Source organism: Pterocles gutturalis, unplaced genomic scaffold (genome assembly GCF_000699245.1).
Source record: "Pterocles gutturalis isolate BGI_N339 unplaced genomic scaffold, ASM69924v1 scaffold9804, whole genome shotgun sequence".
NCBI classification, from domain to species: Eukaryota; Metazoa; Chordata; class Aves; order Pterocliformes; family Pteroclidae; genus Pterocles; species Pterocles gutturalis.
Genome location: NW_010133297.1, coordinates 63,203 through 75,888, shown reverse-complemented (window position 1 = coordinate 75,888; position 12,686 = coordinate 63,203). Strand labels below are relative to the sequence as shown.

The following is a 12,686-nucleotide window of genomic DNA, read 5'->3' as shown; positions in this document are numbered from 1 at the left end:
ACATTTAAAAGGCATATAAAAATCCAGAATATTTATTTTACATTTAAGGGGCTTATGAAAATGCTAGAGATCAGTCAGTATATGCCAGAGAAAAGCATAATGTTCTTGGATGTCTCTTCCAAAGGGAGAGAGAGAACAAGGAAGCTGGATTAGTATTTCCTAAAAGTGTCATTTTTATTTCTGTAGTGGTTGAGCTTGTGACTCTGTGACATTATATTTGGAGACTATGGATTCTTTTAGTGAAAGAATTGAATGGTTCCAAAATGCTATCTGCATGTGTTGATGTATACGGTCACCCAAATTAGAGCAGAAGGAAATTGTTAATAGTTGCCTTTTCATCTCTAATCCATATTTTTTCCTGAGGAATAATGACAATTCTACATAAAATAATGAATTTATGTCAGACCTTTGTTCTTTTCAGAAGGGCCTGTCCTGACATCCTCTTTGTGCTTGTTGATGAAAAGTAGCTGTAGCCATTCAAAGATGTTTCTTAAATGTTATATTCTACTTTATGGGAAAAAAAAAATAAGAATTTGCCTTTCTAATTGTTCTAGTAAGGAAGGAGTATCCAAATTAGAATCTAGTTTCTCCAAAATATTAATGCTGGGGTGTCTTTGCTGTCCAAGTTGCTTCAGCCTTCTTTCTCAAACTGCTGCTGTTTTCTCACAGGCTGTCATTGTTGTGTCTTGCAGGTAGTTCAGTCACAGGATGGGAAGTCTTCTGATGGGCATTTAAGGTTTTATTTCAGCTGAGTTTAGAGTTTCACAGTTTAGATGTGTGCATTCTGAGGCAGTCCCATTAAGTTCAAATTGTAGCTAATATTGAAAAACAGGATTTTTTTTTAATGTGATTCGTCTGATTTATTTTAGGTTCTTGCTTTAGAACAAGACAGCTAATAGTCAGTCACTACTTGTTTTTCTGTGTTGGCTGTGAAGGGAGGTGAAGACACCCACCTTTGATGGTGAGGTGTATCTTCAGCTTTTTTGTTGGTTTAAATGCTGGTATGAGAATATAGTGTGAAATGGCAGATTTTGAAAGAGAAAGACAAAAAAGAAGTAAGATAAGAAAGATGAGAAAGAGAGGATAAAAAGTCTTTTTCATTTGTTATCTTTTCATGCCCACCTGTGGAAGAATTATTGTGTTGTGCTACGTATTAAAACTTCCTTTTTGTTCAGAAATGTGATAGCAGTATCATGGAAAGAAAATGTGCTCAAAGGCAGGAAATTAGCAATGGAACACATTAGCTAAGTAGTTGTAATCTCATTCTTCCAGCAAATGTTTAGTGAAGGAGGGCCTGCATACTGCTTCTTTCAAGGCGAATAAAGTTCAATGTGTGTTTGTGTTTTATAGAAATATGAGGAACTCTGGTTGATTTTGATTTTTTTCTGTAGACATTGTGAGGAAGAGGGAGAATGGGTTACTCCTTTTTTCACTGCGTAAAATATTAAAATGAAAATATTAACTTTTTCTTTTTTCTACTGAGGCACTGGTTTGTGGATATGTAGTAAAATAGACTGTATAACTGTGAGATGTAAGTTAACAAGTGTAAGGATATACCAAAAAAGTTGTTCCTGCCATAGAGGATACAGCATTCATCTTCTTTTCTGTCTGGAAGAGTCTTTCTCTTTTAAATTAATGGGAATATGCATTCTTAATTTTCATTTCTGGCCTGTTAAGGGCTTATCTTCTGAAACTTGTGGGGTTTTCTTGTTTGTTTTAAAATCTCAAGGCGCATCAGGTTGGAGGTAGGTACTTAATACTGATTTTTTCACAGGTTCATATGAAACTTGTCATCTTAAAGTGACTTTTTTTGTCCGTGTTAAGTCTGGTAATTTTCAGTCTTTATCTGTGTAAGTCTTGTGAGTACTCTTAGTAATTTTTCTGGCAGTGGACTTAGTAAAGGACGTGTTGACAATAATTTGCTATTTTTTCTCGAATTGGAGGGACCTTTCTGTTGTCTTTTTTTTGAGTTGTGGAACTGGCATTTCAATTTGGATTAATTTTGTGAAATGTACATCACCTTAGATACTTGTCTAATTTGAGTTGTGTTTCTTCATTGCTAGAAGTTTTGTGTTTTTTCTTGATATTATTCTCTTTGCCTTCAATCCTTTCTTGTCTCCATTGTATTCAAGCATCTTCGCTGTGAAAAAACTTATTTAATATGCTAGGCTTTTTTCTTAACATGCTTTTTCTGAAGGGCTTAGATTTAATAAGTGAAATGAACCCAAGTTTGTTCTAGAAGCTGTCTTAAATGAGGGGAATCTAACAGAGAAAGTGATGGAAACTCAAAGGTGTTGGAGGGGAGTGTTCTCTCCCAATTATTGCCTGTGTTACCCCTGTTTTCCGCAGAGCATTGTGAGAATTTGCTGTCCATTGCTGGGAGAGAAGTCTGATACTGATTTCTAGAGGGTCTGTCCTCCTTTTTGATGACATTAGGTGAGGATTTTCTTCCTCACAGAAGGATCTGCTATTAAAAAAATTTGCTGTTGCAGTCTGCTACTCTCTTTCTTCATTGTTTTGCAAGGCAGTGTTATAGCTGAGCTTATTATGTAGGGTATTTAAAATATGTTGGATAATTGTTTGTTGATCTTTTAGAAACTGAGTTTTTAAAACTACTCCAGTGCATAGGTGGTGGTCCTTTAATAACCAGTAAGTGACTACTGGTGCATTGTTTACAGTCCCGCCACCTCTGAGATCATTGTGTCCTTTTATTTTATAGAGCCTCTGCTGCAATCCCATGTTTTACTTACCAGGTTTCCCAGTATTTTAATGGGTTTTTTTGGTTATTTTTTGTTGGGTTTTTCGTTGTTTTTTTTTTTTTCTTTTTTTGTGTGTGTGACCTAATCCCCTTTCCTACAACTATTTCACAGTCCAAAACCAATGAACCCTTAGAAGATGCATACCCACATACAGACACCAGTGCAAACAAGAATGCTTTGGTAACTGCTTGGTACCAGTGTCTACTAGTAGTGGTAAAATCACTGGTATGTTAATTATTTTATAACGAGTATAGTGCTCATGGTTATTAGCAATTGACAAATAAGTGCTTTAAGGTAGTATAATCAAATGTGACAACCTAAAGAAGATGTACTTAGGCTTCTTTAAAGAGATACTGCAAAGCTATTAGACAGAGGAGTTTTAAGATATTACATATTCTTGGTTTTCTGTTCTCTATGCTACCTTGCAGTAGTGTGATGGAGGAAATTCCTTCTTTGGTATGTCATAATGTATTTAAGTAGAATCAAACACTTCTCTTCTGCACCTCCCTCTTCTTGAGAAGAAACTGGGGATGGGAAAGATGCTGCTTCGATTCTCATCCTGATGCAGTAAGATACTGTGAGCTGCTGCTAGAGGGAAGCTACAGCATTTACTCGGAGCATTCCCAGCTCGTGTTAACTCTCCTCTGGTGCTGTATGGGAGTGTTAGGAGTTGGCTGGCAAGGCAGCACATTCTGTGTTCTTTTTGAAATGGATTAATTCAGATGCTGTGGTTTAAAAAGAAAACAATGTGGTTTAGGTGGTAAAATTTCAGTTCGCAGCGAAATGTGGATTTCTTGTAACACACTTGTCTTGTGACAGCAGAAGGACTTGGTTTCCATGAATTGGACGTCATTGGGGTTCTGTGCTTTTCCACATTCTCAATTGATTGAGAATCATGGGAGTTTTGTGGGGTACAGGGTGGCAATTGCCTATTTCCTTTTGTCTGATTTCCTTCTGACTCCAAATGCTTGCCTGAAAAACAAATCCTGTTTATAAAGCTGACTACAGCTTTTGAAAGAAATTTCACTGGTTTTCTAAAAATTTTTTATTCACCAGTTTTTCTTTTGTCAAGACTGGCAACATATTTTGCTATGTATGATGCAAACATAAACATGTTCTGCAGAGATTGTTCATACATAGCTTAAGGGCTCTCAAAGTGCTTCTGATGATCCTCTTTCAGGTGTGAAATGTTTAGAATGAAGTAATTTATTATGTATTAATTCTGGTTATCCAGGCGTGATTTGAGATTTTCACAGTCTGCAAGAAATTAAGTATTCATTAACATTTAAAGCCATTAGATGACACAGTTGAGCAATAAATGATTCATTTAGACCCTGTTAGAGTAAATGTGCATTGAAGTTTCTGACTAGAAGATAAGTGGTGGTGGTCTTTGTTTTCAATTATTTTCCTCATTCTTGCTTTATTTATTCTGTGCACTTCGTTGACTTGTCTTTCTCTCTTTTTTGCTGAAACAGAAGAAGAAGAAGTGGAAAATTTTGATGTTTCCAGTCTGCCTGAAGAAGTGCTGCAGAACATAGAAGCTGACAGTTACTGGTGCATGAGCAAGTTGCTTGATGGCATTCAGGTAAATTGATTTTTCCTGTCTGTAAGTAGTGGAGATAACTGATTAATGTAATGGCTTTCAGCTGCTTTAAGGTTGTTGAGAAAGAATACATCTATGAAAAACAGGGGAGAAGTAGATTTTCCCATTGGAGAAACATGCTGCAAGTTTGGCGTACTATTAAGAAAGAAAAATGAAAAAAAAAATTGTGCAACTTTGTTTCATCAAAATGTCTACATGCTTCATTGTAGTATGATGGTCTAGAGCGGAGTTGAAATCTGCAATTCTAGAGGCATGTTGTGCACCTCAGTCACCAAACATAAAGAACGTTTGGTCAAGTCTTCAAGTAAAATTATCTCAATGAGGTGGTGAAAAATTTGCTTATTTATTATTTTTTAAGTCATTAATATAGCAACCTATAAACAATTGCTGTCTTAGTAGTTCCTGAAAGTATCTTCACGTTTTCAAAACATCAACTTAAAACTTGATACTTATGCTGCTTCAGGGAGTGTTTGAATTTTTTCTATGTGGAGAAGCTATAAATGTGGGCACGGTTTTCTATTAAATGCAGCAAGTTACAGACTAAGAATGGTGGATTTTTGTGTAAATGTTTGCATTTGTTTGCCTGTAAGTTTATGAAAATTAGAAAGATCTACAATAAATAGTAAATATATAGCTGAACATCTTGCATTTAGGTGAGAGAGGGATCTGTATGATCTGTCATAGATTAAATGGGAGTCCAAACATCTATATTTGATATTTAGCATATTAAAACACTTTATGCTGCAAAGCTGACACACTGTAAAATAGAAACTTTGGAATTTTCAGTTTACGAAGAAGTTACTTGAGTTAGATTTTATAGGCTTTGTGTTGCGATATTTGTCTAATATCTGTTTTCTCAGATCTATGTCATTTGAGATAAACATTTTGAATTTTGCTAGCAAGTAAAAATAATCTGATTTTGTAACCTCTGAATATATGCACTAAAAGAATAGTCACTGTGAATTCCTGGGTTATGATGGAACCAAAATTGACCTTTGCTAGAAATGTGAAAGTTCCTGAAAGGTGACAATTTCTATTTTGCACTGGCAACAAATAATTGTCTTTATTAATGTTTGGTGTGCAGATGTTTGCAGTCAGGGTTCATTTGCTGCTTTCAGTGAGCTGATTAGAAAATAATTTATGATTACAAATATTTAGCAGATTGCTGCTTCTTTTCTTTTTTATATATTTATACCTTCTATTTCTGATCGTTTCCTGCTTTCAGATGGTCTACTTGTATAGTGTGGAGGATCTTTTCTGTGAAATTGTTTCAGTACTATTTTGGTGACAATATAAGTTGTTACAGGGATAGCAAAACTTTGGTTGATTCCTAATATTATCTTAAAAGATGAGGTGATGGACAAGTGCTTCTACTTTACTTACTAGATTCAGTCCTTCTGATAGGTCCCATGTAACGACTTGTTTTGAAATGCTTTGGACAAATCCTTGAAAATTTGAGGTTCTGTTTCTCCAAGTGGTTTCAATGTAACAAAGACTCTGGAGGCTGAATTTGTGTGTGTGGAAATGGTTATCATCTAGTCATTAATAAATCATCATAAAATGTGAATAACTAGAAAAATTCCTATGAATTGAAGCTGTGCTTCTCAGTGAAACTAAATTTATGCTTTCCAGATTCCTTATTTTGATTGCATTTTTTAAACAGATATTTCTTTCCTTATGGTGTTTAGTATTTTTTAAAAGTCCTTTAAATATAGTCTTGCCTATGACTTATGTTTTGGTATTAATCTTGCATTGGCTAAGGCATATTGTGAATTTAAGCTTGTATCACAGTTCCTTTTTGGCAAATTTGTTATAAGATTTAGTCAACAAACAGAAGCCTTTAGCTCTTTTGAAGGTATTTTAAGTGTATTTCTTCTGGTTAAAAATCAAATGAGTAGTAGTTCAATGTTTTGTGTAACATTGTTGAAAACCACAGTCATCTTCTCGTGTTGATTTCTGTAAAAAAATGCTGGTTTGCTTATTTCGATCTCTCAGATCTACTATATTTTAAAATATTTGACCACGTTTCAAAAATATATGGAAACATGAAAAAAAAAAAAGAGAAAACTTGAAATCTGCTTCAAAGGAAGAAAGCCAGGTAGAGAAATGCAAACCCTACAACTGTTTTACTTGTTTCTGGAACATCTTCTGTCACAGGCCTGCTGCTCTGTTTTTTTTTATTTTTTTTTTTTTTTCTCGAAAAGGAAGTTCAAGGATTACATCACTTCTCCTTAAAATTCTGTTTTCATACAAAACCATCAAGTAATAATAAAGAAAATATTGAAACTAATTGTAATGGAATTAAACTGCATCAATGAAAATTTAGGCTGTTATATAAATGGAGTGGCTATCAATTGGATGTATTCCAAAGTGTAAGGATGCACTCATCTATCAAAAGCAGGCTTGAAAGATTATGCTAGTGGTGTGACTAATGATGTTAGAATTAATTCAGTGCAACTGCAGAGTGCTGTTCAAATGAAACGTTTTGGGGTTTTTTTTTTTTCCCCCTCCCATTCTCCTGTTTTTGTTCCTTTCTATGTTGATACCATTTTACCTGTCAGATATAATGGTCATGTAGATGGGAGAACTAACACAAGAAGAAATTAACTAATTGAAAGGAAGGGGATTTAAAACCCCAGAGAATACAGATTGTTTTACTGAAGGAATGCCATCCAGAGAGACCTTGACAGCCTTGAGGATTGGGCCCATGTGAACATCAAGAAATTCAGTAAGGCCAAGTGCAAGGTCCTGCACATTGTTTGGGACAATCCCCAGTATCAGCACAGGTTGCAGGGTGAATGGGTAGGGAGCAGCCCTGTGGAGAAGGACTTGGGGATACTGGTGGATGAAAAAACTGGATATGACCCAGCAATGAGCACTTGTAGCCCAGAAAGCCAACTGGATCCTGGGCTGCATCAAAAGAAGTGTGACCAGCAGGGTGAGGGAGGTGATTCTGCCCCCATACTCCACCTTGGTGAGACATCACCTGGAGTGCATCCAGCTCTGGGGTCTCCAGTACAAGAAAGACATGGACCTGTTAGAGTGGGTCCAGAGGAGGGCCACGAAAATGATCAGAGGGCTGGAGCACCTCCCATATGAGGACAGGCTGATAGAGTTGGGCTTGTTCAGCCTGGAGAAAAGAAGGCTCTGGGGAGACCTTGTTGTGACCTTTAAGTGCTATAAGAAAGGAGAGACTTTTTACCAGAGCCTGTAGTGATGGGACAAGGGCTAATGGTTTTAAGCTAAAAGAGAGTAGATTTAGATTGGGCATGAGGAATCTTTTTTTTTTTTAATGATGATGGAGCCCAGAGAAGTTGTGGATGCCCCTTCCCTGGAGGTGTTTAAGGTCAGATTTGATGTGGCTTTAAGCAACCTGATCTAGTGAAAGATATCCCTGTGCCTGGCAGGGTGTTGGACTAGATGAACTTTAGAGGTCCTGTCCAACTCAAACCATTCCATGATTTTATGATTCTAACTGGCTTGCATTCTGAATGCACAATCACCAAATCCACTGGTGGGGGGCAAAATCTAGATGGTGATGGGTGAGGTAGGACCTGCCAAGTCATGTCCCAAATTGCATAATTTACATAAAATTGTAATAATCCTGTGCTCCTGCACCTGAATGCTCATTACTGTCTATCACTTGATGAGTGCTATCTGTTGGGAGCTGTTTCACAGAGCTGAACCACCGGACAACACAACAAAACAGAAAAGCACTGGTTGGTTTTAAGGGGTGAACACCTTGAACAGATGCCATAGCAAAGAAATGAGTAGAACTGCACAGTAGGAACATGACAGGATCATGACGGCCGAGACATAGATTTACTTTAGTGGCTGTAGATTCTGAATTTACTAAGCTTGTTGCCAATATGCAGTAGTCTAGATGATCCACTTAAGTATCTCTGCTTCTCAGGAAAGTTGCTGCTGATTGTTCCTTGGAAATAATAATTAAATTAGTTCTTAGTGCTCCCTTAGTATTTTCAGTGTGATCTGCTACGGATAATGGAATGTCTTTATAGCCATCAGGAAGACTGATTCTCTCTCACAAAGCCACACATCCGACAACATAAAAACAGAAGACCAAAGGAGAATCCCAAACAAGATTAGGGCTATAATGTTTCCTTTTGTCTCTGTACATATGTCATAAGAAACTTATGTATTAATCATATCATAGAATCATATGATTAATACATAAGTTTCTTATGACATATGTACAGAGACATTATGTATTAATACAGAGACATTATGTATTAATACAGATACTTTGTCTGAGATGTCTGAATAAACCGTGCAAGGATTTTAGAGAAGAGGAATATGTGATTATGTGGTGATAGGTGATAACTGCAGTCTAAGAATTCAGCAGAATATTTCTGTTAACTTATTCATCAATATAGGGTTCCATTTGATGTTGGCCTACCAGAATTGGATAAGTTAAAAGGGTGTACTTTGATAACAATTAGGGTCCTGTTGTGAAATTTTTTTATTAATACAAGCTAGATACATTTCTTGTGTGTTTGTCTTTCCGGTGCATAAGAGTGTAATGGAAAAATGATTATATTTGTATACCTTTATTATTCTTAACAGAAAACTCATTTATTTTTCCAGCTCATCCCGACTGCCTCATTTTCTTGATTCCAGTGTTGTCAAAGGTGTTATTAAGAAATATCTATTTCTTGGTCAAGTTTTGCTACACATAGTATCTATTATTTCTCCTTTCCTCACTCATCTTGCCTGCCTCTCTTCTTGACCTAATGTGACTCTGTATTTTTAGTATAACAGTACATCTTTGAACCACAGGGTCATATGGAATAAAAGACAATGTTGGCGTTGAGCAGCATGACAGTCACTTCCTGACATACAGTTCTTATCCTAGAGAAGAAATAAAAAACTTGATCAAATCATATTGCTTTATCAGATCTACTCCTGCTGTTTTTCGGTGATCTGGGAGTTTCTATGCAAGTGTGTCTTTGGCTCCAGTTAGAGAGTTTTGCAAAACTTTTCCAGTAGTTAATGTTTGATATTGCATGATAATTTAATCTATTTTGTGTTCTCAGATTCCTTTGTGTCCTATTTCTCAGTTTGTGCTCTCTAGTTATGGGGTCCTAAGTGCCTACATGTGTGATCACGATTTGACTGATATTTTTAAAAAAATATTTAAATAGAAATACTTGGAGATTTTTTTAATACAAATTTGTCTAAGATGGCAGTTAATCTTGTAATCTTGAGTCCCTAAAACTGGATGTGTTATTCTAAATGTGATCTTGAAATACAAGAAATTATTTTTGCTGTAAAGTTTTTTTTCTAGTGTTTGAAGGTGATTGAACACTGGAACTGTTTGGTCAGAGAGGAGGTAGAGTCTTCATTCTTGGAGTATAAAACCTGGACATGGACTTGAGCAGCTTGCTCCAGGTGACCCTGCTTTGTGTAGAGGTTGGACTTAAATGGTCTCCAGAGGTCCCTGCCAACCTTGGTGATTCCACAGTGAGCGCTGAGTGGGGATAATCACTTCCCTTAATCTACTGGCCTGGGAGGCTGCTGTCCACCTTTGCTGCCAGGGCGTACCACCGGCTCAGTCTGAGCTCACCATCTGTTGAGGCTTCTGGGTCATTTTCCGTAGGACGCCTCTCCAGACAGTTTGTCTCCAGACAAATTCGTGCAAGATGCTCAAATGCTGATTTATAAAAACCTATTTCTGATTGTTTGTGTGACTGTGTCCAAAATACATCTAAATAAGACCACCGTTCTTGATTATTTTCAACACAATAGTTGATAATTTCACATTTGTGATCAATATAACAGTATTTTGGTGCATTCCTATTGTAAGAATCATGTATTCCTAGGGCTTGTTTATAGCGAGTTAATTTCCAAAATTACTCTTGCATTTCAAGTTGAACAATTAGAAGATAAAACGTTTCAGATGTCAATCCACTGTGCCCATGATAAAGCTGGTTGTCTTTGGAACACTTTTAAACTGTAGATGACAGATGAGTATTTCTGCATTTTCACCTCTAGGAATAATGACTGTGCATATGGGAAAACTAGAACTTATCCCACAAGTATTTTTTCCACTTAATTAGGTAGACATTCCCATATAACCATTGTAGTTAGCTTTTTTTTATTACAACAGAGTCCCATGAACATTCAAGTAAAAAGTTCATGCTGTTCTGTGCCACCTGAAAACATAAAGTTCATGTATAAAATAGAGTAAACTCTTCATTTTAAGTTCAAGTGTAATGGTAATAAAATAACCAAAGGGCAAAGATATACATTGCATAATGATCTAACCACATGTATTCAAAATATCAATAGAATATTAATATAATTATTTATCAGGGCCAGGGAATTTTTAGAATAAAAGAGACATAATTCATTTCCAGGGACTGGAATATACTGAGGTATATATTAGCTATTTCTGTGGCTGATTAAATAATAAGATTTATGATCTGCAGAGGGAATCCTGGGAAGTTCTTCCTCGCTCCTGAGTCATGGAAAGTTGTTGCTGACATGTGCCTCAAGTGTGAATTATGGTTGGTTGGTTGGCTGGGTGGCTAGATGGAGTGCTGCTTGGAAAGCCTTTCAGAAGTCTGCAGGAAAAGATAAATAGCATGAATATGCAGCTCAAATGTTGAGACGTATGTACAGAAATAACTGACGCTAGCTCCTCTGAAGATTCTTCACAGGACCTTCCAAAGATTAATTTTTAAGGAAAAAATAGGTCAAAGATAGCTTTTGTTGTACCTTTTCATTAAAGTCTTGCAAGATAAATTTCTTGATGATGTCTGCAATTCATTTCAGTAGCTAGTTTAGTTTAGGGTTGTGATGAATTGCAGATCTGTTGTCTGAGAATGCAGGTTCATTAGCCAAGATAGATATAAGGAATATGTACTGTAAGTGTCTGTATCTGTCTCTTTTCTGTCTCCTGTCATGTGAAGCCCGTGTCTATTGCATATGTGCTATCATGCATGGGTCAAATTGCTGTGTGACAGGTACCACACTGTCTGCCTGTGCAAATGCAGTGATAGCAGGGATTTCTGGATATACATCAGCCCAGCCCTTGTGGTAAGCTCAGCTGAATGGAGAAAGTAGTCTTTCCTCCTGCCTCAGCTGGAGGAAATGTGGCGAGTTCAGGGAAAATGTGATATATGATACGACTGCTTCCCAAGCAGTCTTCAGAGTCTCTGCTAACATTTTATAGCTGATACTGAAAGACAGTACTGCAGTCGTGCTCCGATTTCTGTATAAACAGATCCTGATGCTAGTCAGAAATGTGTGTTTTAGAAAAGTGGAAGTGCTGTCAGGAATTGTCAAAAATGCTAGCAGTACTTATTTCTGTATGTAGCTCTCTTAAACATTTGAGCTGTGTATTCATGCTCTGTATCTATCTGTTCCTGCAGCTACTATCCCTGTAACTCCCTCTGTGGGATAGAACTTTTATATGGTAATAACTGTTCAGTAATTTCCAGAAATCCAGATTGTTCATTTTATGCTAGTGTCTTGTCCAAGTTGGATCCTGAGAATGACAAAACGTTTTTTTTTTTTTGCTTGAAGCTATGACTATTGCAAGGAAAATCAAAAGATTGCTTGATCAGAACTGTGTTTTAAAACACTTATAAAAGTAACTGCTTTTTATTTTAGAATTAAAGTGCAAGTTGTGTTGTAAAACTTTATGGATGATAATATGTGTAATTATAGGGATGACTGCTGATGGTTGCAAACAGATTCCTCTGTCTTGCTGAAAGTGAGTTTATTGTTGCATGGAGAATTCTATTCTGATGAATAAACAATAGTTTGGCATTACTCTTATTTTTTTCATTGCCAGTGGCTTCCATAAAGCTGTTTCTAAATTATGAACAATTTTAAATTCAAATATCCAGTTTATCAATTTTTGATATCAGTTGGAAAGTTATGAACATGAGAAATTTAATGAGAAATAAGTTCTGCAATTGGGGCAGGCATTTGAGTCTGTTCAGGATTCTGTAATGGATTTTCTTCTAATGAGAAATGGACAACCTCAACATTTTTGGTAATCGCTTTTCAAGTTATCCCCCCCATAATCTGTTGGAGAAAATACTGTTTTATGGTGGTTTAAACTTAGAGTGAAGGAAAACAAGACTCTAAGTAGAACAAGAGTCCAGTCTGTAAGCAGGTTTTAAGCTTTTCAGTTCAAGAGAATGTTCTTCCATAAAATACACATAAATTACTGTTAGGAATGAATACCATTAAGGGCAGACTTTTTTGATGTCAAAGATATGCAGTATTATGTCATTCTGTGTGACTTTTCCAAAGTACCTTATGTGATGGGTTTACCCTTGGATGGGAGCCAA

General features: G+C 36.3%; 1 protein-coding gene across 1 annotated transcript in view; it reads left to right on the top strand.

Moving 5' to 3' along the window:
• TBC1D22A (TBC1 domain family, member 22A) overlaps positions 1-12,686 on the top strand; it is a gene marked incomplete at both ends in the record, with an annotated part of 91,427 nt that overhangs the window by 54,631 nt on the left and 24,110 nt on the right. The window contains one exon of the mRNA XM_010081181.1: positions 4,235-4,344. Within this exon, the coding sequence (XP_010079483.1) occupies positions 4,235-4,344 (110 nt within the window). The remainder of the gene's footprint in view (positions 1-4,234; positions 4,345-12,686) is intronic.